General features: G+C 45.2%; 1 protein-coding gene across 2 annotated transcripts in view; it reads left to right on the forward strand.

Moving 5' to 3' along the window:
* SFT2D1 (SFT2 domain containing 1) overlaps positions 1-20722 on the forward strand; it is a 62172-nt gene extending 41450 nt beyond the window's left edge. For both annotated transcript variants that reach the window (XM_066605418.1, XM_066605419.1), the window contains exons 4-8: positions 3673-3754; positions 5987-6022; positions 8748-8806; positions 12900-12929; positions 20190-20722. In XM_066605418.1, the coding sequence (XP_066461515.1) occupies positions 3673-3754; positions 5987-6022; positions 8748-8806; positions 12900-12929; positions 20190-20229 (247 nt within the window). In that variant the 3' untranslated portion in view covers positions 20230-20722. The remainder of the gene's footprint in view (positions 1-3672; positions 3755-5986; positions 6023-8747; positions 8807-12899; positions 12930-20189) is intronic.
* Positions 20723-26744: the final 6022 nt, after the last annotated feature.

Below are 26744 nucleotides of genomic sequence, written 5' to 3' on the forward strand. Positions count from 1 at the left end.
TGTGCAGTCCGGCAAACAAGAATCGTGAGATTCTCGGCCTGTGTAATAGGACCGTTAGAGAGGCATCTCGGCTTCCAATAGTAAGTGACTAGTTTTGTAAACTATACACTTTTAGCAGGAATTACCATAGCTGAGACTGTCGGACATCTGCACAGGATAGGGAATAACTTGCTTATTAGGTAGTTGGGGTATCAACGTTGACATCCCCGCCAATTTCAAGAACAGGAGTCCCATGTCCCTGTCCTCCTCACTGTGGGGTTACTGCTGTATAGCTCTATGTGTATGTGCTACACTGTTTCCATTCCCTTCTGTGTAAGTTGTAGAAACCTGGTAAGACCGTCTGCTTGGCTGATCTCGATACTCCTTGCCATCACATGCAGCAGAGATGGAATCAAAAAAGGTCAGATCTTGTGATGGGTGCATATCCCGGATAGGAGAACTACATTGCATCTGTTACACTTATATGTAATATTCTGTAAACTGAATGATGATCGTCCCTCGTTCAGTCGCTTGCTGCGTGTAAACTGAACGAGAATCGTGAGGTTGTCCATTTTCGCTCGTCCTGGCATAAAACCGGGCGCTGGCTCGGGTACTTGTTATGCAGTTTAAACACTGATCGTTCAGTAGGAATGTGAAACGCTGAATGACTACTGAACGAGAAATGCACAATTCTTGTCCGAGCGCAGACAAGTTGGTGATGACATCACCAGCTCATACGCTCGGTCAAGTGGGAATCGTGAGATTTTCAGCTTGTGTAAGAGGGGCATTAGTGGTAGGAATACCCCTTTTTATGGTATTGCTTTCAACAGTCAAGTGCTGAATGACTGACTCATTTTCATCTGATTCCATTAGATTTTCTCAAAGGTTATTCTCTTGCTAAATATTAATGCACACAGTTAGGCCGCCTGCAGACGAGCGGGTCGGATCTAGCGGCGAGAATTCTCACCGCGGGACCCGACCCGAGCGCCTGCAGAGATGAGCGCGTACTCACCCGCGCCTGGCGGCCCCGGCTCTTTCATGTGCCGGCTGCCGGGCAGCCGGCGCATGCACAGACCGGAGCCGGCCGCCGGGTGAGTGACGTTTCTGTGCGAGGCTCTGTGAGCCCCGCACAAAAATAGGACATGCCACGGGCGTCTGCATAGGAGTGCGTATTGTAATGCACTCCTATGCAGGCTTTCAGTGGCGGAAATCCCGCCGCGGGATTTCCGCCCGTGTGCAGGCGGCCTTAGGCTTGTAGTAATTCATTGCAACATCTGTTTTTTAGTTTCAGGAATAGATTGCAGATGGTTTATAAACCTGGATTTTCAAAAAGGAAAAAAAATTGATTTTTTTTTTTTCTCTCTCTGTTAACCTAGAGCAGTCGTGGCGAAGTTATAGCATGCGTGCCAGAGGTGGCACGCAGAGCCCTCTCTACTGGCACACATGCTGGCGGCTGCTCGCCACGCTAGTGAATACCGGCCAGGGTGCCGCAGCTCCCTGGCTCATATTCACTCAGCAGCACTAATCCAAGTTGCACACTGTGACATCTGTGTGCACCCGGGATCCTCCTCCTTGGTTCCGCGAGAGCAGAGGGGAGGACGCGTCCGCAGCAGCACCAAGCAGAGGAGCAGCAGTGCTGCGACAAGGAGGGGTCTCAGTGGAGCGCTATTACTACTAGGGCTGATTAGTAAAAGTGTCCCATATATCTGCCCCCGTAGTAATAGCATTACTGCTGGTTGTGTGTGTGTGTGTGTGTGTGTTCGTTCGTGTTTGTCCGTGTTCGTCACTATTACTGCTCGGGCGGCTGGGGGAGGGTGTCACTATTACTGCTCGGGCGGCTGTGGAGGGGGGGGTCACTATTACTGCTCGGGCGGCTGTGGAGGGTGGTCACTATTACTGCTCGGGCGGCTGTGGAGGGGGGTCACTATTACTGCTCGGGCGGCTGTGGAGGGGGGAGGGCACTATGACTGCTCGGGCGGCTGTGGAGGGGGGAGGGCACTATGACTGCTCGGGCGGCTGTGGAGGGGGGAGGGCACTATGACTGCTCGGGCGGCTGTGGAGGGGGGAGGGCACTATGACTGCTCGGGCGGCTGTGGAGGGGGGAGGGCACTATGACTGCTCGGGCGGCTGTGGAGGGGGGAGGGCACTATGACTGCTCGGGCGGCTGTGGAGGGGGGAGGGCACTATGACTGCTCGGGCGGCTGTGGAGGGGGGAGGGCACTATGACTGCTCGGGCGGCTGTGGAGGGGGGAGGGCACTATGACTGCTCGGGCGGCTGTGGAGGGGGGAGGGCACTATGACTGCTCGGGCGGCTGTGGAGGGGGGAGGGCACTATGACTGCTCGGGCGGCTGTGGAGGGGGGAGGGCACTATGACTGCTCGGGCGGCTGTGGGGGGGGGAGGGCACTATTACTGCTCGGGCGGCTGTGGAGGGGGGAGGGCACTATTACTGCTCGGGCGGCTGTGGAGGGGGGAGGGCACTATTACTGCTCGGGCGGCTGTGGAGGGGGGAGGGCACTATTACTGCTCGGGCGGCTGTGGGGGGGGGGGAGGGCACTATTACTGCTCGGGTGGCTGTGGGGGGTCACTGAGCACTGGGGCGGCTATGTTGGGGGTCACACTGAGTGCTTGGGTATGTTTACACATGGCAGAAATGCTGCAGAATGTCCTCAGCGGAAATTTCGCAGCATTTCCGCATCCAAAAAGCAGTCAAAATCTGCACGCTGTCTATTTTGAAGCGGCCCTGTCCTTTTTAGAACGATGGTGGTAAAATCATACGTCCTGATAAGCCCCGCCCCCTGACGTTTTGGCACTATGCGATTAAATAAGTGGGATTTGGGGTTGCAGTCTAGGCACTCGGTCTCTAAAACTTTTGCCATCACTGACCTAGAATAAGCATTTCCTTTAGTTATGAAAATCAGAAAGTGCCATAGTAGAACAACAGTACAAATCTGCAGCTGTTTCATTTGTTTTGTAATGTCACTTCTCTGAAGGGCTGCCTGGTCTTCACCTGTATACCAAAAGGGATCTAGATGGGAAATATCTACATTTTTTTCTTTTTTCAGGTTAACTTGTGTAAGGACATTTATGTGGAAAGACATTTTAAGATCTTTTTAAAGAGGTTTTCCAACTTCTAGGGCCCATTTACATGACCGTGATGCAGGGGCGCATTGAATGGAGTCAATGAAAGTAAATGGACTTTTATTGATCTGTTCACATTGATGTGTAGATACACGTGAGAAAAAGATCGCAGCATGCTCTTATTTCTCTACATACCACGCACCTTGAGCCCTATACTTTTGTATGGAGTAGTGGAAAATTAAGGAAAAAATGTCACACTTCCCATGATTGCATCCGTGAGATATGTGATCATGCGCACTGCACTCACTACCAAGTCACACATACCAGTAAAGACTCCCACAGCATTTTACAGATACAGTCATGTGAATGAGCCCTTAGACATTGATGAGCTATCCACAGATAGGAGATGGTTCTGTACATTGTGCAGTGGCCCAGCATGGTACTGCAATCACTGCTCCCATTCACCAGAATGTTGACCCAAAGATACCGACATGCATTTGCAGCAAATACACTTTCTAAGGCTACAAATACACTTTCTAAGGCTACAGATGTTTATTTAAAAAAATGTAATTTTTGTGATTTCTAATTCTGTTTATCTTCACTGTGTTTCCAGCACATGTTTTCTTATGGGCCCACTTAAGCAACTTAAAAAGATGTTTGAGCCAACTAGATTGATTGCTACAATCATTATGCTGGTGAGTATTGAACACTTCAGTATTGCCTGTTTGGGAGGGTTATGGAAAAGAAGAACTTGTGCAGTTCCTGTGTGTTGCACAGTAAGGGGAGGAAACTGATAATTAGCCTGCAGTAGACCTGTTGCATATGTTTCCTTGTGAACTTGTACAAGGTCTGAACAGTCATCGGCACAACTAACATCTAGCCTGTCAGATGTGACCACATTATTTCAGTACTTATCATACAGCCCTGCTTTCTGTTCCTTTCTACATGCGTAGTTTCCACCAAAAGATAAACTCCACACTTCAGCACGGGAACATTGGTTGTCAGTGGATGGAAGAACTGGTGACACTTATCAGTGTGAGCCAGCAGACTCTCCTTAACCCCTTAGTGACAGCCCTATCGTAAAACTACGTCCTGCTGTTGCGGCGCTATCTCCCTCCATACAGCGCGGGCATCAGCTGTTTATTACAGCTGACACCCGCGGGCAATAGCTGCGCTCGGCCGTTCGCGGCTATTAACCCTTTAAATGCCGCTGTCAATTCTGACAGCGGCATTTAAATCCCCCGAACGCTGTTCGGGGGTCCAGCACGGCCCCCCCCCCCCCGCGGTGAGATCGGGGGATCCGTGCAGGTGTCATGGCAGCCGGGGGCCTAATGAATGGCCCCAGTGCTGCCTTAGCAGACTGCCTATCAAGCCATCCACACAGGGTGGCTTGAAAGACTGCCTGTAAAAAAGCAGTATGACGTAATGCTATAGCATTACGTCATACTGCAGGAGCGATCAAAGCATCGCATGTTAAAGTCCCCCAGGGGGACTTCAAAGTAATGTTAAAAAAAAATCAATAAAGTTTTTTTAATTGTTAAAAAAAAAAAAATTTATAAAAGTTTAAATCACCCCCCTTTTGCCATATCAATTACTAAAAAATCAAAATCATAAAATAAAAAATATGTATTTGATATCGCCGCGTCCGTAAAAGTCCGAACTATCAAAGTAGTGCATTATTTTTCCCGCACGGTGAACGTCGTCTGAAAAAAAAAAAAATAAAGAACGCCAGAAATACACTTTTTTAGTTACCCTGTCTCCCAGAAAAACCGCAATAAAAAGCGATCAAAAAGTCGTATGTATTCCAAATTGATAGTATCGGAAACTTCAGGACATCCCGCAAAAAATGAGCCCTTGCTCAACTACGTCGACGAAAAAATAAAAAAGGTATTGCGCGCACAAAATGACCGCAGAAAATAATTGAAAAAAATTAAATATCTTTAAAAAAAAATGTAAGTACTACAGCAAAAAAAATACTATACAAGTTTGGTATCGTAGCAATCATACTGACCCATAGAATAAAAATATCTGGTCGTTTTGGTTGCAATTTGTGTGCTGTAGAAACAGGACGCACCGAAAGATGGTGGAATGTCGTTTTTTTTCCATTTCTCTCCGCTAAGAATTTTTTAAAAGTTTTTCAGTAAATTATATGGTACAATAAATAGTGCCATTAAAAAATACAACTCATCCTGCAAAAAACAAGCCCACATACAGCGACGTCGATGGATAAATAAAGGAGCTACGATTTTTTAAAAGGGAGTAGGAAAAAACAAAAATGGAAAAAAGCAAAAAAGCTCCGTCACTAAGGGGTTAAGGCTCTTTTACATAATAATCCGGCGATAATCTGAACGATTGTCGTTGAATCTAAATGCATCCACTGACTCAATGACAAACGATAATTAGTTTAGTTATTCTTCGTCCAGTTTATGCATGCTTTGAAACTGAACGATAATCGGCCCTTGTGAACAGGCAGTCGTTCATCCATGAAGGACTGCCTGTTTACTGTGAATGGAGGTGGTACAGGAACTATCATCACTGGGACAAACTGCCGAGCATCTGCACCCCGCAGGTCGTCCTATGTGAAAGGATCCTTGGTAAGAGTAACCCTATAATATCTTTCACGGTTATCGTTTTATATATCTGAGGTGTCCAACCTTTTTGTACCTTTTAAGTGATGGTCGAGAGCCACATTGAATTCAAAAAGGGTTTCAGAAGGAGAGACCTACTAAATAAGGAATCACAAGTCTGAGAGCACTCGCTGATACGTTTCAGTGTACATTTTTACAATAGTACCATTTCAAATCGGTGCTATTCAGTGATCTGCAATTAATATCAGTCGCCAGTGTTTATGGCCGTAGCTCAGAAATCCTATGGAATGCCGCACAACAAGGGGTCTTATTAATATTTATCTTTCTGTTCATTAACAGCTCTGCTTGATCTGCACCTTGTGCGCTGCATTCTGGGTAAGTTTTTAACCTTCAATGTGTGAACTACTTTACGTTTTAGCATCCTCCGTTAACAAACAGCCCCCAGTATTGGTTACACAGGTCAGGCTTTTTGCAGTTACAAATCCGTAACAAAGCCCACATATGTTAAATGTGGATTCGTCATGGATTTTGCTTTGCAATTCACCTTTTTTTTTTTTTAATTATTCACTGGTTAAAATCCGTAGCAAATAATTACCATGTAGCAGATTTAAAGTGTGCAATGCAAGACAATTCAGCAGGGATTTTTTTCCATAGCTTGTGGGTTCACTATGCTGCTACTGCAAATAACGCGGTTCTGCTGCAGATAATTCGCAGTGCTTACACCCATGGCCAGACCCTAGTGCACTTGGCACAATGAAGATCCTGTGAAAATAACTATTGGGATCATATTTTCCCTTTTACCCATAACGGCACCAGTGTGAGACCGCACCCCCCCATCTGAACAAGAAATAGGAACCTCCCAGATCCCTTTAGGCTGGGTTCACACAGGGTGGATTTGCAGCGGAATTTCGCTGCAGCTAATCTGTCTGCGGCTGCTAATCCCGGGATTAGTCAGCCATGTGAACGAGACTTATCAAAAATCTTGTCCACACGGGAAGGCCAAACTGTCGTAGCAAAGCCGTCAGATTGTCCGGCGGTAGCATGTCATTTTTTTTCCCGTTGCGGTCGCGCTCTCCACTATGGGATCGCTGGCCACAACGGAAAAGTGTGCAGCTGAGACGCTCCAAAACCGTGTGTTTTGAAGCAGCACTTTTTCCATTGGAAATCTTGTGGTTTTTCACTGTGGCAAAACCACAAGATTTCCCCTGGGTATATTATGTCCCATATGACCCCAGCCTTAATGTTTTACGTTAATTTTAATTTCCTCTCTGGCAAGAAGAGGAAACAAAAAAAATATGTTTAGGATTTTCCATATTGCAAGAAGCCTATTCCAATAGAATTGGCCTTTTCTCTGAATGTCGTAAATATGCCTATTTTCTTTTTTTTTTTTTTTCTCCCAAGACCATCTGTCTGTAAAGACAGGCTATAGAAGGACTTTTTGCAGTGGAACTGGTTGACTTTAAATATTGAGTGACTAGTGCAATCTACAGGAGCAGAGCTGCTCTTTACAAGACACCATTCTGGTACTGGACTGTAGCTGTAGTCGGTTCTGTACAGGTCTTCATCACCTAACTACATTTTTATACTCTGGGATTGAACAGCGAAAGTTTTTAGTCAGTGACCACAAGCAGTGCTTTTGAAAACTGAGTCATACAGGAAGTGTAGTAGTATAAGTTTTTATTCTTAAAATAATTTAACATTGCTGAAATCAAAATATTTATTCATGCCAAAGGCATTAAGAGGGTGTGCTCATAGAATGCTGCATATCACTAGGGTCCCATCCCAGAAGTATACGGCCATATTCATATACCCAAGGTGAAGTAGTAGAAAACCTCTGTTCACAGGATGCAGAAACATTTTGCATGGACTGGAGTGCTTGCTGTCATTTAAGTTTTCTATTCTGCTTTGGATTCTCACTTAAAATGCCCAATTTTTTAGTGATTTTATTGATTTGCATTTTTTAATATCCATGTCCTATGGTGGATTTGAAGGTTCTCACCCATAGATTACAGCCTAGTTACCTGAAATCCTTTTAAGGACTTTCCACCTGCCTCTAACTTTGTCATTGGTGCTAATGTGCACCATGTCCGCTGGGTTATCGCCGTCCCCTCCCAGTAATCTGTCAACTCAAACTACATTGTGTCGGACTTGAGCGCTAGGAAGACCATTCGACGATCCTGGTCTGTGTAATAGACTGCCCTGTCTGTCCCCCCGGAAACTCCATCTCTAGTTCTGTTTATCCTGAGCTAGTGGGTGAAGACTAGCTGCTCTCATGTCTTGCATACACAGAGGAGAGAAGATCCTGTTCCCCTATCTCTCCAGAGGACATTATATTTGGTTTGATTGCAGCACTGGGGTTAGATACAACACTTGCCAGAGCCTTCAGCAGGGTTTGTGTCTGTGCGTCGCTCACTCAGTTTATGGAGAAGGAGGGCTCAACTGGATTTGGTAGCATGTAACCTGATCCCTCAGTGAACTGATTTGTTTGATATGGATTTTAGAAGTATCTCAGAGAGTGATCAATATAAGAGGTCGGGATGTGAAGCGCAACTGGTAAGTGGTGACAGAGGCATTTTTCTCTAATGCTTCTTTTACACTGAATGAGACTATCAAGATTCTCGTTTGTATGAGTGAACAAGCTGATGACCTCACCAGCTCATAATCACTTGAATCTGCCGGTCTAAACGGGCTGCTTATCTTCTGCAACTCGTTCACAACTCCTATGTGAAACACTGAACGAGTGCCATTTAAACGGATGAAGTAAAGAAGCCAACAATGATTTTCAGTCCTACAGAAGCTGAACGACGAGTAGGAATCATTTGCTGTTCAGTCATTGGCTCGCATTTAATCTGAACAATTATCGTTGAACGACCTGTTTGACTGATGATCCTTCCGTCTAAACGCACCTTTATATATATATTACAAAGTGTCTTATCGCTGTACTGTTGAAGTAAGCTAGGTTTGTTCAAACTCCAGAGCCTATTGAAGACATCGTTCTATCAGGATTTTCCTGTCCTGAGCCTTTGGATCATGCTATTTGATGTACTTGCAATTATTGACAACAGTTGTAATGTTTTTTCTTTTTTTCCATATTGTTTAGTGGCATAAGAAAGGCTTGGTGCTTCTTTTTTGCATCCTACAGTTCCTAGCTATGACCTGGTAAGTGCTTTGTTATAGAATATTATTTATTCCAATCAAGCTTAACGTATTGTTTTATACTTTTATTTACATTTTTTTTTTTTTTCGTGTACAGATTTTTTTTTTAAAGAAAATCTGTTTTAGGGCTTGATTTACAGTGGATTCGGCATATGACAGACACAGACTACGCCAATTGGACCCCATTATTGACTTTAATGTGGTCCGGCAGATTTCTGTTAGTGCCTGGCATTTTATTGGTAAAAGCAGCATATACATATATATTTTTTTTCTCCTGTATTAAATAAATGTTGTCTGACTCCATATGAAACCTCCAATGCAGATGTGAATGAGCCCTTAGGCTGTATTCACACAGGTTATTTCCCCTCACAAGTTCTGGATGAGGTAGTTGCTGCTTGGCTATTTCAGCCCTATCAAGGATTCCAACAGATAGATCTCTTAGGCCTCATGTCCACGGGGAAATCAGATCCGCTGCGGATGCACTGTAATTGTCTTTTATATTTCATGCGGGAGATCAATTGAGCTATGTGCTCTATGAGCTCCCGCATGCGTGATCCGTACTAAAATGGAGCATGTCCATTTTTTTTCATGCTCCAGAAATTTTTTAATTACCATCCACGGGTATTTATCTACCTGCGGGTGGTCAATGCATCCCTATGGGGCGCGGATCTGCGTGCGGGAAAAACGCTGCAGATTTTAATTCTTATTTTCCCCGTGGACATGAGGCCTAAAGGTACAAACTGCAGGGCTTCGCTCCAAAACTCGACATGAAATGTTACTGCTCTGGTGTATGTTTGCGCTAAGAGCCACTGGCTAAGCCTGCAATCCTCCTTTTGTCCATCTGGTTGTATGGCATGGTTTCTACATAAGGAGTTGAAAGTCCCATTATTTTCATTTATCAAATCCTCTGTAAGACAACTTCTTAGAGTACTAGCGACACTTGAGTGGTGAATTCTCCAATCCACTGGGCTTTTATCAATCAGTAGAGTAGTACTTTAGGCTAGCGACCACCCCCTCCCAGTTATTTATCTAGATTGATCTCTCATAGGTATGCTCATGGCCGTAAGGGGAAAGAACAAGATTACTTACTGGTGAGCCCATGAGAACACCGATAATTCTCCTCCTACTGCTGTGTTTAAAAATAAAAAAAAATTAGGTAACCTAAAAAAAAAAGTAAAATAGTCCTTGGATCTTGCTATAGAACTGAGGTGATAAAGAGTTTTCCGGCCTCTAGAGAGAGATGGGTCACTCCTGTCCTGAGGGAGGCAGGCCATTTCATGGGCTCATTGAAAACTAAATAAACGGTTTCATTCCAATTTGCTATCCTTTATTCGGTTTGGTACAGGTTTCAGTAAGAAGTGTACCGACCCTGAGAAAATATACACATGGATGGCCATGTGACATGAGTCTACTTATGGCTTCCCAGACATGCTCTATTGGTCATAAATTTGGGGACCGCGCGGTCCAATCCATGGTCTTGTCACTCTGCAAGGTGTGGCCTTGTGATGGCTGCAGTATGTGGATTGGTATTTTCCTGTTGGAAGATACCCTTTTTGACCACCATCTAAAATGTTATGACAACGGGGTGCCATTGTGCCTCCAACAGTCTTGCTGTCATAACAGATTTGCCGCCGAAACCTTGACTCTAGTGGTTGGACCTGTGTGGCAGTCAATTCACAGCAGGATGGGCCCTTTCTCCAAAATGCCAATGGACTCATTGACTATTATCACTTTGCCCCAGACAGAATCTGGACTCGTCACTTAACAGTTCTCCATTCATGTGCCTAGTTCCGTCTAGCAGTATACCTGGTTAGTTGTTGCTTACAGTGAAGCTGGGTTAAGAGCATACATTGCATGGGGTCCAAGAATGCAATCCAGCTTCAAGCAATCTGTTTACAATTGCTTGTGTTGACTGACTCCAGCTATTGAGCGGATCTCTGTGCAGTCTCCGGTGTAGGAGCAACTGACACTCGCACAATTTTGTTTTTACATGGCGTTCTCCTTCTGTGTGGAACTGTGCCAGGTCTGCGAGTACTGAACCCTTCCTGTGTCCAATGAATAACTATTCTCTGTATGAGATTAAACTATGGCCAGTCCTTCTGGAAATTTCACAATATGATGATAAATTTCAAACATGCCAATTATCTGACATCTCAAAGACGTGACACTTGGGTGTATGGAGTTTGAACTCTACGATTTAGCATAACTGGTCACCAACAACCTGCAGTCAAAAAAAGACCTTAGTATCTTATTACGTAACACTTTAATTTATGCAAAATGCTACATTGTGTTCGTTTATAACGAAGATCTCCATAATTTGCATACTAATTTCAATGTTGGATATAGATACTCCATGTAAAAAAACAAAGATGTCAAAAGAAGGCCCACTACACACACCTATGAGGGCTCTTTTTATAGGCCAAGGTTGGAACCACTTTTAATCCCTGAAGGACCAGGCTGTTCTGCACCTTAAAGGGGTTGTCCCGAGGCAGCAAGTGGGTCTGTACACTTCTGCATGGCCATAATAATGCACTTTGTAATGTACATTGTGCATTAATTATGAGCCATGCAGAAGTTATAAAAAGTTTTATACTTACCTGTTCCGTTGCTGGCGTCCTCGTCTCCATGGTGCCGACTAATTTTCGCCCTCCGATGGCCAAATTAGCCGCGCTTGCGCAGTCCGGGTCTTCTGCAGTCTTCTATGGGGCTCCGTGTAGCTCCGTGTAGCTCCGCCCCGTCACGTGCCGATTCCAGCCAATCAGGAGGCTGGAATCGGCAATGGACCGCACAGAAGAGCTGCGGTCCACGGAGGAAGAGGCCATCTTCAGCGGTGAGTAGAGAAGTCACCGGAGCGCGGGGATTCAGGTAAGCGCTCCGGTGAGCTTTCTTTACCTCCCTGCATCGGGGTTGTCTCGCGCCGAACGGGGGGGGGGGTTGAAAAAAAAAAAAACCCGTTTCGGCGCGGGACAACCCCTTTAAGGAACAGACCCTTTTTAGGGATTTTACCCATGTGGTGCTTTTACTGCCTTATTATGTTTCCTTTTAGCTACCCAAATTATTTTTGATGTTTTTTTTTTTTTTACGTGACACGCAGGATGATTTATCTTTTTCACTGTCTTTTTAAGTTTTTTTTTTTTGGGGGGGGGGGGGTAAAACGCAGTTTTTTTTCCTTTTTAACATGTATAGTGTTTGTTTTAATTCGTATATTTATGCTGGAGTAAAGTATGTGAATGGGTTCCTCTATTTGTTTCGGACATTTTGATATATAATATGTATGGTTTTGGATTACACGGCGCATATAGCGACGGTTTTGGTTGGCGTCAGCTTTGGGTTATTTTCTTTCTTATGTATATATTGTTTTATTCTGTAATTCTTATTTACTGATGTATGTAATTGTGTTTTTTACTATCTATGTTCCCCATGACGCCATGTAAGACCTCTGGGGGACATTCACATGTTTTTTTGTTTCTTTTTATTTGATATTTTTCAACTGTAGCTGAGGCATCCATAGGAGCCCTAGTTACAGGGGAAAACAGCCCCTGTGGTGACATTAGTCACTGGCAGAGCTGGCCAGGGTCTAGTATGACCCTCCAGCTCTGCTGTAGCAGGGAACCCTGGCAGTCACATGACCCCCTGTTTTTTACAGTGGAAGACACCCTTCCACTTTCACTTTCCAGTACAGAGGGCTCATTGAGCGTTGTGTACTCGGCAAAGGAAAAGGCAGCAAGGGTTAAAACCCTGATAACCCGTCCTGCCCTCTAATTGATTGCAGAGACAGGAGGCTTAAATCGCTGCCGTAATTTTTACTATCGGCGGGGTTTTAAGCAGAGGACCAGGTGCCGTAAATTTACTGTGCCCGATCCTTAATGGGTTAAGGCCTCAGATGGCAAGACTGTCCATCTAAATCATTTGTATATCTGCCTGAGATGTAACTGCGTGCCAAGTTTTGCAGGAAAATGACAACTCCTTCTAGGTGCTTGCTTGACTTTTTTTTTTTTTCTTTTTTTGGGCATTCTACATATAAATTTATAGGTTTTGTACTCAGTCTTGCTTTCTATTTTCGTCAAGTCAATATTCTTGCTTTTTTTCTCTCCAGGTACAGCATTTCTTATATTCCCTTTGCAAGGTAAGTGCATAAGCTGACTGTCTTGTTTCCAGAATATAAAACATTAGCAGTTTTTCAACATGGGCAACCTTGGCTCCCAGATGTACTATTGCATTGAATGCAGTCTGGAAAAATGTTCACGGTTAGAGCTGAGTTTTTTGTTTTTTTTTATTTTGTCACTGCATTTTTCTTTTTTTTTTTTTTTTATATGAATTCTCAAAAACCGTATTCAGTCAGAACCACAAAACATTAGTCAAACAGAACAATAAGGTCTCCACTTGACAATGGTTTTTATATTTGGGAGGATATACCAGCTTCGCCGCCTACACTGTGCTGTCCTCCAAAGTAAGGTAAAATGAATGGAAGCCTTGTCAAACGGAGACCTTAGTTGTGGTAGAGTAGTAGCCCTTTTGTCGTCAGCTGTTCACTGTGCAGAAATGTCCTGCACGTTTTATAGGGGTGAATCTGTCAGCCATGTTTGCACAGCCATGGCATTTCTGGTTCCTTAGTCACACTATGCTTTAACTGAAAACTCACATAAGATGGTTGGCCTAAGCAATGTAATTAAAGGAACATTAAATGGTTTTCTCATTACATAAAAGGTTAAATTAAATTCCAGATTCAAAATTATGTAAAAGACACGGATTACTTACCGGTAGTCCCATTTCCAGGAGTCATCACGACGGCCCCATTACGTATGGAGGTTGCCCTCTGACCCAGGTAGGGACAGGAAGAGTTTAAAAGCACCTCCCTTTCCACCATGCTTCAGTGACTTACAAATTATTACGGTGGACAATGTTTACTAAACCAAATGTTACCTTTATTTCGGTCATATTTACATTTGAAAAACATGAATTAAACTAAAAGGGAGGGAACTATGGGCCATCGTGATGACTCCTGGAAATGGGACTACCGGTAAGTAATCCGTATCTTTCCAGAGCGTCATCCCGACGGCCCCATTACGTATCGAGTATACCAAATTATACGTGGCTCTAGGGTGGGACTACTGCCTGAAGGACATTTCGTCCATAGCCCAGGTCTTTGTCCGACTGGACGTTAACCCTGTAGTGTCAGGTAAATGTATGTATGCTAGACCAGGTGGCTGCTTTGCAAATCTGCTCGGCTGACGCCTGGCCTTTGTCTGCCCAAGAGGAGGAGAGAGCGAGTGGAGTGGGCTCTAATTTTCCCCGGAGGATCGAGACCCCTGGCTTTATATGCCTCTTGGATGGCGGTCTTGATCCACCTCGCGATGGTGCTCTTAGATGTCGTCTTTCCTTTTGCTGGCCCCTGAAATTGGATAAAGAGGTGGTTATTTTTACGGAAAGAGCGGGTGGCCTCTAGGTACGCTAGAACAGCTCTCCTAACGTCTAGGCTATGAAATTCTCTTTCTTTTTCATTGCGGGGATTTTGACAGAAGGAGGGCAGAGTGATCGTCTGCTCCCTATGAAAATTTGACACTACCTTCGGTAGGAAGGCTGGGTCCAATTTGAAGGTAATCCTGTCAACTTGTATTACCATGTATGGTTCGATACAGTATAGCGCTTGTAATTCCCCTATTCTCCGAGCTGACGTTATAGCAACTAAAAGGGTAACTTTTAGTGTGAGTAGTCTCAGAGAGAGTTGTGAGAGGGGTTCAAAGGGGGTTGGCAAAAACTAGTTAGGACTATATTTAGGTCCCAGGTAGGAAAAGTTTCTCTAACAAAGGGTCGAAGCCGTTCTGCCCCTTTGAGAAACCTACGCACCCAACGGTGTTCTGCCAAAGGGAAATCTAAGTAGGACCCTAAGGCCTCCTTCCCACGAGCGTGACGGGCTCCGCAGCGTAATATTCCGCTGTGAAGCCCGTCACGGCGCCCCCCAGAGCCCCTATACTTACCTGCGGGAGATAGCGTGAAATCGCTTCCCCGCCCACCACCGCCGCGTCACCGCTCGTCACCGCTCGTCACCGCCCACCGCTCTCGCGTCACCAGCCGTGTCACGTGACGCGGCCGGACCGCGTCATTTGGCGTCATATGACGCTCGGCGGTGGGCGGGAAAGCGTTTTTTCACGCTATCTCCCGCTGGTTACAGCGGGAGATAGCGTGAATGGACGGCTTCCATTGACTGCAATGGAAGCCGTCAGTGCGTACAGCCCGTCCTCACCCGCAGAAAATAGAGCATGCTGCGGGTGAGGACGGGAGAAATCGCGGTGCGTAATTCCGCGGTGGAATTACGCATCGTGAGCATGGAGCTATTAGGTTCAATAGAACCTAATAGCTGCGTGCAACGCAGCGGATTTTCGCCGCGAATTACGCGGCGGAAATCCGTTCGTGGGAAGGAGGCCTAATGCTGCTGTATGAACTTTAAGGGTTCTAGGGCTAAGGCCTTTATCTAGGCCTGCCTGTAAAAATTCCAGGATTACAGGTATGTCAATCCCTGGGATTTTCCCTGGCTCTATTTTACAGAAATCTGTGAATTTCCTCCATATCCTATCGTAGATGGCTGTCGTGATAGGTTTACGGCTTTTTGTCAGGGTAGTAATTACATTATGGGAGAGTCCCTTCCCACGCAGTATCATGCTTTCAGCATCCATGCTGCTAGACTCAATTTTTCGATCCCCGGGTATGTTAGCGGGCCCTGGAGCAGGAGATCTTCCACGGCTGGTAGTAGGAGTGGACCCCGAAAATAGTCAAGGTTTTTAGCAGGGGATACCAGGGCCTTTTGTCCCACATAGGGGCAACTAGTATGACTGACACCCGGCTGGTTTGGATTTTCCTGAGGGTGCGGGGGATCAGTGGGAAAGGGGGGAAGGCGTAGGCTAGGTCCATGTCCCAGCTTTGGGACAGGGCATCTACCCCGCACGGATTGTCTCTGGGATTCAGCGAGTAGAAGTCCCGGCATTTTTGAATTTTTCTTCTATCTGCGGTTCTCCCCACTGGCAGATTAGTTGGTCGAAGACTCGCTGGTCCCCATTCTCCTGGAAGAATGCTCTGTCTGCTCAGGAAGTCGGCAGCGACGTTTGTGGACCCTTTTAGGTGGATCGCTGAGAGAGACAGCACGTTGAATTCCGCCCAGCGGAGTATCTTTGTCGCCAGTTGTTGCAGATGTGGGTGTCGCGTTCCCCCCTGGTGACGAACAAATGACAGAGCTGTCATATTATCGGTTAGAATTTTGATATGCCTTCCTCTTATAAGGGGTTCTGCTGCCTGAAGGGCCTCCCAGATTGCCCTTAGTTCTCTGAAATTGGATGAGCGTTTAGCTAATTGGGGGTCCCAGATTCCCTGTAGATTTAGGTCGGCTACTTGCGCTCCCCATCCCGTTTTGCTGGCATCTGTTGTGATGGGTACAGTAGGTTCTTGTGACCAGGAGGTACCTTTGCTTAGGTTCCTCTGCGAGGTCCACCAGCGTAGGGACTCTTTGACTCGGACGGACAGGCTCACCTTCTTATCCAGGGATGTCTGCCGTTTGTCCCAGTTGGCAAGGATAAATCCTTGTAGTTGCCGGGTATGGGCTTGTGCCCATGGGGCTATCTGAATGCAGGCTGTCAGAATGCCCAGCACCTTCATTGTTTCTCTAATAGAAACCGTCGTAGCCTGACAGAGGGAGGTTACTCTTTGGATGAGGTCTTCCTTCCTAGATGATGGAAGCCGAGATTCCTGGATGTGGGAGTCTAGTAATACACCCAGGTATACCTTCTGTGTACCAGGGTTCAGGTCGGACTTCTGTTTGTTGACTATCCACCCTAAACTGTTTAGGGTAGACAAGACCATGGATAGGTCTATACGTATAGTCTTCTCTGTCCTTGACACTAACAAGTCATCCAGATATGGAAATATACGGATCTGGTTCCGCCTGAAATAGGCTACCATCTCAATTATGATTTTTGTGAACACCCGAGGGGCGGTGGAGATTCCAAATGGAAGGGCCGTGAATTGATAATGTTGGATCTTGTCACCCTCCTGCAGAGCGAATCTCAGATACTTGTGATGGGCTGCAGTTATTGGGACGTGGTAATATGCATCTTTGAGATCTATGGTGCACATTGTACTATCCCGGTCTATTAGTGAGACAATAGATCTTACTTGAGTTTCCATCTTGAATTTTTTGTACGAAATAAATTTATTTAGGGCTTTAAGGTTAAAGATAGTCCTAATGGAACCGTTTGGTTTTTTAATTAGAAATAGGGGGAAATAGAATCCCTCACCCCTTTCGTGATCAGGGACTTGTGTAATGACCCCTAGGTCCTTGAGTTCCTGTACACCTTTTATGAGGTTCCCTTGTTCCTGTAGGGACTCAGGGGAGGTTATGAGGAATCTCCTAGGGGGTAGAGAGTGGAACTCAATTTGGTACCCTGCTTCGATTATTCGGAGTACCCAGGGGTTAGATGTTATCCCCTGCCACTGGCTTAGATAGCCCGCTAATCTACCCCCTGTTTGTTCAGGGGAGGGTTGAGCTTCCTTACCCCGACCTCCCTTGGGGTACGACCATCTTCCAGTCTTCCCTTTCCCTTTAACTTTGGGAGGTGGCTGGCGTGCCCTCCTCGGAAAGGATGGTTTCCTGAAAGGTTGTCTGTTGGGCAGGGTCTTACTCTTGTCGCCGACTTTCTCCAGGATTTTGTCCAGGACGGGCCCAAACATGTATTCCCCTTGAAAGGGGATGGCGCAGAGTTTGTTTTTTGATGTTATATCTGCGGCCCATGTCTTCAGCCACAATGCCCTTCTCGCTGAATTGCTGAGGACTCCGGTTTTTGCACCGTATCTCACCGTCTCCGCTGATGCGTCGGCCAGGAAGGCGGTAGCCATTTTTAGGAGGGGGAGACAGCTGGCTAACTCCTCTCTGGGGGCCCGATCCTTGATGGAGGCTTCTAGCCTGTTTAACCAGAGCACCATGGATCTAGCCACAGAAGTTGAGGCTATGTTAGCCTCAATGGTGAGGGATATTGCCTCCCAGGCTTTCTTCATTAATCTGTGGTGTTTTTTTGGGGGTTTTTTTGGTTTTTTTTTAATCCATCGGATCGGATAGCTGGGAAGTGTCCTCAAAGGGCAGGAGGGTCTTCTTGGCCAACTTTGCAATTTGGATGTCCACCTTAGGGGTCTCCCTGTACAGGCGGACGTCCTCGGTAGCGAACGCGAGCTGGTTTCGGATTTCTTTTGAAACCGCTATCCTTTTTTCCGGCTCCTGCCATTCGTCTGCAATTACTTGTTGCAGGGTTTGATTGACCGGGAACATCGTCTTTCTCCTGGACCGGAGGACGCCAAACATCTCATCTTGGATTGTCCTAGGCGGGTTATCCTCTTCTATTTGCATTGTTTCCCTCACCGCCTTGATGAGGTGCGCAATGTCGCTTGATGAGAAGTAATACTTTCTCTCATCTTCTATAGGAACTGGTGGGTCCTCTAATTCTCCTTCGGACGGGAGCTCCAGTGATTCACCGGAGATTGAGCTCACCGATTCGGTCTGCCTTGGTCTTTTAGGGACTCGTGATGGACCTGGCTGGGCCTGGGGAAGGGATGCCATGGAAGCCTGCAGTTCTTCCCTGATCATGCAGCGGATATCAGATTTAAACGCTGCTTTCTCTTCAAGTATTTTCCCCATGCATTCCTCGCATAGGGGCTTTTTATAGCTCTCCTCGAGCCTTTTGCTGCAGAGGACGCATTTTTTTCTATTCCCCCCCCACCCCCACCCCCACCCCCACCTCGGGTCCATTTTCTTTGGACCTTCCTTATCCATCTACCCATGCAAAGTGGGGGAGAGGGGAGAGAAAAAGGGGAACATGTATGCATCCAACTTGTACAAGTGATCATTTTGAGCATTCCTTTTGGCATATAGCCTACTTACAGTTGGTAGGGTATCAGTCTCTCCCTCACGTGCTGAGCTGTCGCGGGTAGACATACTCACATACACTGTCTGGCAGTCAGCAGGACCCTCCATGGAGTTTAGCCTGCTTATATGGGGAGGATTTTCGAATTTGGCGCCATTTCCGGGTTCTCGCCGGTAGCCACGCCCCCCTACGTTGAGCGCGTGACATCACCACGCCGGATGACGTCACCGCTATGCGCGCCGAGGACCAGGGAGGCCGCTGCTGCTGTTCCCCTGCCAGGAGGAACTATCCCATCGCGGCAGCGGCGACCCGAACATGCGGACCGCGCGAGGGAGACCAGCGCTGCTGAGGCGACTTACGGCTCCGTCGGCGCCGCAGGTCGGGGATGGCAGGGACTCGTGAGTGTGCGGCCCCGACCTCTACCCCTCCAGGGGGATCGCACAGCGTGCGGTAAGTTTTCTTCCTTCTTCTCCGCAGCTTGTCTGGAGCTGCTCCTCTGTCCCACCGTAGGGACAGGAAGACACTGAAGCATGGTGGAAAGGGAGGTGCTTTTAAACTCTTCCTGTCCCTACCTGGGTCAGAGGGCAACCTCCATACGTAATGGGGCCGTCGGGATGACGCTCTGGAAATAAGGCATACTCACCTACTTTGGGAACACCCCTCTAGCGCTGGTGCCCCCCACTCGCAACTTGGAAAGGAGCAGCCTGGCGGTCATTTGCTGTTTGTGTATGAGACTGCTCAGCCAATCACAGGCTTCAGCGGTGATTCTTTCATGGCCACTGAAGCTTGTGATTGGCTGATCAGTCACATATACAGTAAACGGCATATAACAGCCAGCCTGCTGCTTCTAGCTTGGGAGCTGCTAATTCAGGAGAGCATGTGTCTTTGTTTTTCCCACAGCTCTGACATTGGGGAAAAAAAATGGAACTCCTGGAAAGCCCCATTAAAACTTCATGCAAAGCACATCATGTAGAACACGGGTATTCCGGATCTTACATTTTCACTGACTGATGATGGGGACTGGTATGGGTTTGTGAGTTAGGCTGCCTGTACATGGGTGAGATATCCTAGCGAGATCTGCGGCGAAAAATCGCCTGCGGAGCTCGCATGACACGCTTTTCATAGGTTAACTATGGAAAGCACAGCCCAATGTCCACAAGCGGAGAATCATAGCGATTCTCCACTCGTGTGAATATTAGATAGGCTCATCGCGGAGATCTTACAGTGCTCCCCCCTCCACCCCCGCGGCGGAATATCGCTCGCGATATTTTGTCACGGCTGTAGAAGGGCAGCCTAAGGGGGGCAAATGGGTGATCTCCTGGGACACACAAGGAAAAGACTCTGTCTCTGTGTGTCTCTCTCTCTCATAACTTCTATTACTCCTTGTTCAAAAAATCTTGCTATCCACACAGTACAAATGTTATGCTATCATTACCAAAAGGTTTTCTTTAATTTACACAATTGCACTTTTTTTTTCAAAACAGGGATGCTGTGATAAAGTGCTTCTCTTCATGTTTGAATTAGAAGTCAAGAAGATGATTATGGCTGCAGAAATCAGGAAGTTACACTTGCATCAATTTAGTTTATTTTCTATCCAAAACGATTCTTTTGCTGTGTAAATAACAGTGCTGACTTTCTAAATTTATTGTTTAAGGCAACAATGTTTTGTATTTTAACTTTTTTATATATGATGCATATTTATGCAATAACGGAAATAAGTGCACTTATAAAAGATATTGAACAAAACACATTTATTTCAGGATTTTTTTTTTCCCCCCAAACATTTTTATTTTTGTAAATGCTAGGTTTGTAAATATTTGTGGCTATAGAAAATCTACTTTGGTATAGAATAGCAGTGTAAATCTGTTTTTGAAAGGCAAACTACCATAATTGTATCAGTGGTATAAATGTAAAAAAAATGGTCATACATGCATTTAAAGATTTTTAAAACTGTTGAAGATGAATCCAGAAGTTGCCTGAATGAATTCTTCTATTAAACAACTTGTGTAAGCATGCACTCTTGTGAATCGGATGGGTGTCATTAGTGTTGCACACGGCCTGCCAGCTCTCCTGAGATGTTGATTCAATAAATACTTGTACCTCTTCTAAAATAACAAAGCTGGAGGATCATTGCTCTGAGTTGTGCCCACGTTCTAGGAGTGTAAGAAGAAACTGCACAGCGGCACACTTTGTCAATTCGATAACTGTTAGCAACTGGATGGAATGGTGCCACCCAGTTGTCAATTAATTCATACCTTTTTTTTTTTTACGGGGGTTCACTGTATTGTTTTACGAATGTGGGCTTCAGAATTATTTTATGGGTGTTTTACAAAGACTACTGAATAATTTACATTGATGACAATTTCACTAAGCCAAGCAATTGAGAATTTTGATGAAGAGGTAACGAAATGGTGCCGCAAGGATGAAACAAGGATGAAACGAGATACAATATATTTCAAGCTGTATACAATACTAACAGTAGTTAGGGAGTTTGTATTGTAGGAGAATGAATGGGTGATAAGGCACCTCTGCTTCCACTATAGATTAACTAATTTCTTCACTAGAGCATGGGGCTCATAAGGGGCCAGCTGTCATTGTGGCAGGAACTGACAGCTCTGTCCACATTGCAACAGCCCATGTTGGTAACTGCAGGCATAACTCTTGTACGTCATCAATAACAAAGTTCTGGACAGTCCCTTTTTAAATGATTATCATTTTGATTCATTAATTTTTTTTTTTCTTCCTTAACAATGCACAGCTAGAAATTTAACATTTTAGCCACCTACCGTAGCTACATTTTTCTCTTAACACTGTCTAAAGTCACCAAGCTACATTGCTTTGTGTTTTCAAATCAAGAGTTATTAGATTAACTGCACGAAAACATCCCAGTTCCACATACAATGCAGAACTAGAGCTTTCACCTCAGAACATTGCCCTGAGCATCACAATACCTTCACCATCTTGCCTCCTTCCCATAGTGTATTCTGTCATGTCTTTCCCAGGTAAGTGATGCGCGCACACACACTTGGCCATCAACACAATGTAAAAGAATGTGATTGATCAGACCAGACCACCTTCTTCCATTGCTCCATGATCTAGTTTTGATGGTCACGTGTCAATTGTAGGTGCTTTCAGTAGTGGTGATGGGTTAGCATGAGCACTCTTCATGTCTCCAGCAGTGCAGAAAGTTGTAATGCACTGTGTTCTGACAACTTCTGTATTGTAACCAGCATTAACTCTCAACACTCTGCACTACATTAGTTATCCCGTGGGACTGGGCAGACGGCACATATGGGCCTTAGGTGACCATGATAGTTGCATGTTCACCGATTGTGCTTCCATACTATGAACGTCCCATAAAAACCAGCAATTTTCGAGACACACTGACTTGGTTGACTAGTTGTAAGATCAGTACAAGTTACTTAAAGTAGTATCCTGCCCCATAGTTACTGAAAATGAGGTGAATAAGACAGGATAAACTTTCTTCAAAGCTTCTGTTAACAAACCAAACCAGCCAATACTGGGAAGTCCATTATCTGGTTCAGCACAGGGACAGTCTTTATACTTTCAGTGATATTCAAAGCAATAAAATGTTAGTCTTTGAAGTGTGTAACGAAACCTCCAGAAGCATGCGGAGAACATACATTCTCCATGCATATGTTGCCTTTGGTCGGATATGAACCCAGGACTCCAGTACTGCAACACAATTGTGTGAACCACTGCATCGCCATCCATATTTCCTCTGCTTTCAATGCATCAACTTCAGGAACTGATTGTTCACTTGCTGCCCAATGAGTCCTATCCCTTGACAAGTACAATTTGTAAGAAGTTAATAAATTACTCCATCTTTGTTAGGTGATGGGCACCTGCACTTCAGTTTGCAAGTCTAGGTGCCACCCAGCAATTATCAATTACAGATCGTGGCAGAGTTGCTCAGTGACATCCCTCCTGTATTGCCATCCTGAGACTGATATCTTGCAGCTGTGAATCTTTAGAGGCTACAGGACGAGTAGCAGACAGGGAGAGTCTTTTACTGGAGCTCAGTAGTGCTATGACACACCACAAAGACCAGGGCAGAGCGGAGGAAGCTTGTGGCCGGGAGATCTAAGATGGCGCCAGAGAGCAGTGGAACACGTGCCTAAAGTTCACTGGAGCAGAGACTCCGCTGCAAAGCTTGCCACGTTTGCAAGAATGGCCCCCCAGACAGAGCAGGGCAATATACAGGAGGACCACAGAGACCTTAAACCAGGGGTGTCATTTTCACCGAGGGCCACATCAGCATTATGGTTGCCTTCAAAGGGCCGTTTCTAATTGTAAGGCAGTAAAGTAAAAGTGAATCCCATAGTGGCCCGATTGGTAATGAGGCCCCCCTTAGTCGCCAGTGACGCACACTTTTTATTTTACACGCACGCACGCACGCACACACACTATTCTGCACACACACTATTCTGCACACACAGCATGGACGCACACTATTATGTGTATATACGTACAGACACACACAGACATCTATCTATCTATCTATACATACATAGTCACACAAGGACACTTCTGCATTTTTATACTTACCTGCATCCAATATGGTCCCACGGGCAGGTATACCAGCTGCTGTCAGTCCTCCTTGGAGCCCTCCTGCATACTTGTGTTCCTGATGTCTCCGCAAACCTGCTGCCATTAACAGAAGGAGGGCCAGTGAGAGGAGTTCAGCGCTGACCGGCTCACCTCCTGCAGCTGCTCCTCCTGAGTGTCGCTCTCCATGCACTAGAGATCATGTTCTCTGCAGTCTTCTTCCCTCTTCTGCGGCCGTTGTCAGTATGTTATCGGCACTCCTCTATTACTGTGTGCTCTACTGAGACAGAACAAGCCCATAGAAGATCGCCTACTGACAACAGCACAGAGGGTGAGGTAACTTGCTGCACAACCGGCGGGACACAGAAAATGAGGTGGCGGGCTGGATTCAGCACCTGTGCCTTAAACAAACCAATCTAAGGCCTTTTTCACACGGGCAACAGCGATACTGCAGCTTTGTCCCTGTGATTTTGTAGTGACAGTGATGCGTTTTCCTGTAGAAAATAGTGCATAGCATTGCTGCTGCCTGCAATAAACTCGTGATATTGCGAGAAGGTTAATCCCTAGCTGCACTCCAAAAAAAAATAAAAAATGAATATTTACCTAGCAGGTTCTGTAGGTCTGCCATGCATCCTGCTGTCCTCGTTCGCCCACAGAAGATCACTTCCTGGTTGCGTGATTCAATGGCTCTGATTGGTTCATTGAGCTCGGCATTGATTGGCTGAGTAGTGCAGAATGAACCGATGCAAGGGCTGTGATTGGTTCATCCAGCTCTGCATCGATTGGATGAGCAGAGTTTGAAGAACCAATTACGTTGTGAAGGCATGATTTATGAATTGGCTGGGCCACTGCATTGATTGGCTAGGTACGTAATCCTTTTTTTTTTTTTTTTCTGGGAATAGAGATAGGACTTATTTTAGGGGTAGGAAAATGTATCGCATCGCACGAAAATTGCTAGTTCGTGAGATGAGATAAATAAGGAGGCTCCGTAGGAAAACCTGGGTTACAAAAAAAAAACCCGCGGATCGCTTAAATATTCACATGACGTGATTTTTTTTTTTCTCGCAACATAGCATCAGAGAAAACATTAAATGTGAAGGAACCCATTGGAAAGCATAGGCTTTACATACATGACATTTGTGTAGAGAAAGTTGTGTGATTTTTGTCGCCCGTGTGAAAGTGGCCTAACGCTGAGTCTGATGGCGAGATTGGAGGGGAGTAATGAGCCAGCCTGCTTCACAGCATGTAGAGCACCAGAGGAGACCAGTCCAACCTTGCAAACTGAGCCTATGCTAAGAGACCTAGTAGGAGCAATTAATACAATACTGCTCTAAGTACACCACATATGTAAGTGGGTTTAATACAGAAGACTATGAGGCATATTAGGCATGATATGCAAAAGATATTTAGGTGCATAACCGCAGTATAGGAAAGGGTGAGTGAGGTGGAGGATCAGATAATACTGCTAAAACATAATACGCAATAGGTATCATCAGACTGTTGATAATATGTTGAATAAAATAGATGATTTGGAAAACCAATTGCAATGCAATAATGTCCGCGTAGTTCACCTCCCTGATAAAGTAGACTGTAAGGACCCCTCGGATTATTTTGAGTCTTGGTTGAACACCCTGTTTCGCAGAGACTCCCTTAATCCTTTCCAATCCACCATCTGACATTTAAAGACATTCTGATTGAAGCCTGTACAGCTCAGATGTTGGAAGACGTCTGGCAGGGTATTCTTACTGTAGATTACTGGCCGCTCTGTTGTCGGGGGGCCTCTCCAACATGTCCCATACTGCAGTACTGACTTTAGCCAGCAGATGGCACTATTGTATAATGGCAGAAAGAGAAAACCCCCTAGAAAACCATGAAGCCAAAATTGGATTGCAAAGTGTTAATACCAATATTGGCTGTGGGGCAAGCTCGCGGCATCTCATCGTCCCCGCCACCACCAGAGGCTCCTCCACAGTCCTTCCTGATCAAACTCCTACATTTTAAGGACCACAACATAATTTTGCATTAAGCCAGGGACTAGAAAAACATTCCATTGCTGTGACTACTTGAAGTATTTTATGAAGCTGAACATAAATGTGACTTATTTCCATCTAAGAGGGAAGCAATAACTATTTTACTTAATCGTAAAGATCCTTTAGTAATTGATTTTTACAGACTTTATGGAGTGCTGACATCAAAATTAAAGCAAAAATATGAGCAAATGATCTTTTTTTTTTTTTTGATAACTTTGACCCTTATTCACTCAGATCAGGGTGGATGTATACCATGCGAAGACTCTACCTTAACCTGCAGTTACCGATGGATAATAGGGGGGAGCGAATAATATGCTCGCTAGATGCTGTTAAAGCATCTGATAGTATGGAATGACCTTTTTTATGGGAAGTAATATATAAAGTAAGATTTGGCTCCACATCTCTAAAATGGGTACAGCTCTTCTATGCTGACTTTAAAGCCTGTGTGAATGGGAGTTGTACAGAAGAATGTGCCAGGGATGCCCCCTCTCCTATGCTATTTGTGATAGTGATTGAAACCTTAGCAAGTAAAATAAGATTACCTCCGGGTCTAGTGGGATATAAACGCGGCAATATAGAAGAAAAAATTGCACTATGTGCAGAATAATATCTATTGTTGCTATTTTTGGGTGATGTGGGGACATAGTTGAGAACTACTATATTTGCGATTGACAAATATGGTTGCCATTTTGGTCTCCGAATTAATTGGGACAAAACCAGATTACTGCCAGTAGACTAACCTGACCCTACGTATTTTTTTTAACACAAACCACACTAGTCTGTACATCAAGCTTCAAGTATCTGCGAGTCAATATATCACATAATTGTACAGATTTTAGAAAGTTAAATCTTAACCCACTTTAAATTTAACAGCAGTTAGATGTGTGGTGTAAACTTCCTAGAACAAATTAAATTAGGATGGTCTGGATGCCACAGTTACTTTATGTGCTACATAATTCCCCACAATGGATTGTACAGTGTTTCTTCTATAAAGTTAACAGCGTATTTGGGGATCTTGTATGGCACAAGACGTGTGCCTGTATAAAATTGGAGACACTCTCCACAAATTAGGCTTTGAGGGTCCTTTCCTTAATATACTATCAGCCCTTTATTCCAACCACTCTGCTTTTCTCAAAATCCCATCAACTCACCCCTCCCCGGTCCATATCCACAGAGGGTGCCCAGTCTCTCCAGCTTTATTTGCGCTCACTATGGAGCCTCTGGCCGTTGCCATTCGAGAAAATCCTAATATATGGAGTTACTGTTGAAAATATAGATAACAAACTTAGCCTATTCGCGGACGACCTACTCCTACTGTTAACTAGACCACTGACATCCCTACCTATTCTATTAGCATAACGGGAAAAATTCAGCGCGTTTCAGGCTTGAAAATTCTGAAATATGTGGCACCCATGGATTACCCACCTTCCTCAAACATGT

The sequence above is a fragment of the Eleutherodactylus coqui genome, chromosome 1, assembly GCF_035609145.1.
Source record: "Eleutherodactylus coqui strain aEleCoq1 chromosome 1, aEleCoq1.hap1, whole genome shotgun sequence".
In the NCBI taxonomy this organism is placed as follows: domain Eukaryota; kingdom Metazoa; phylum Chordata; class Amphibia; order Anura; family Eleutherodactylidae; genus Eleutherodactylus; species Eleutherodactylus coqui.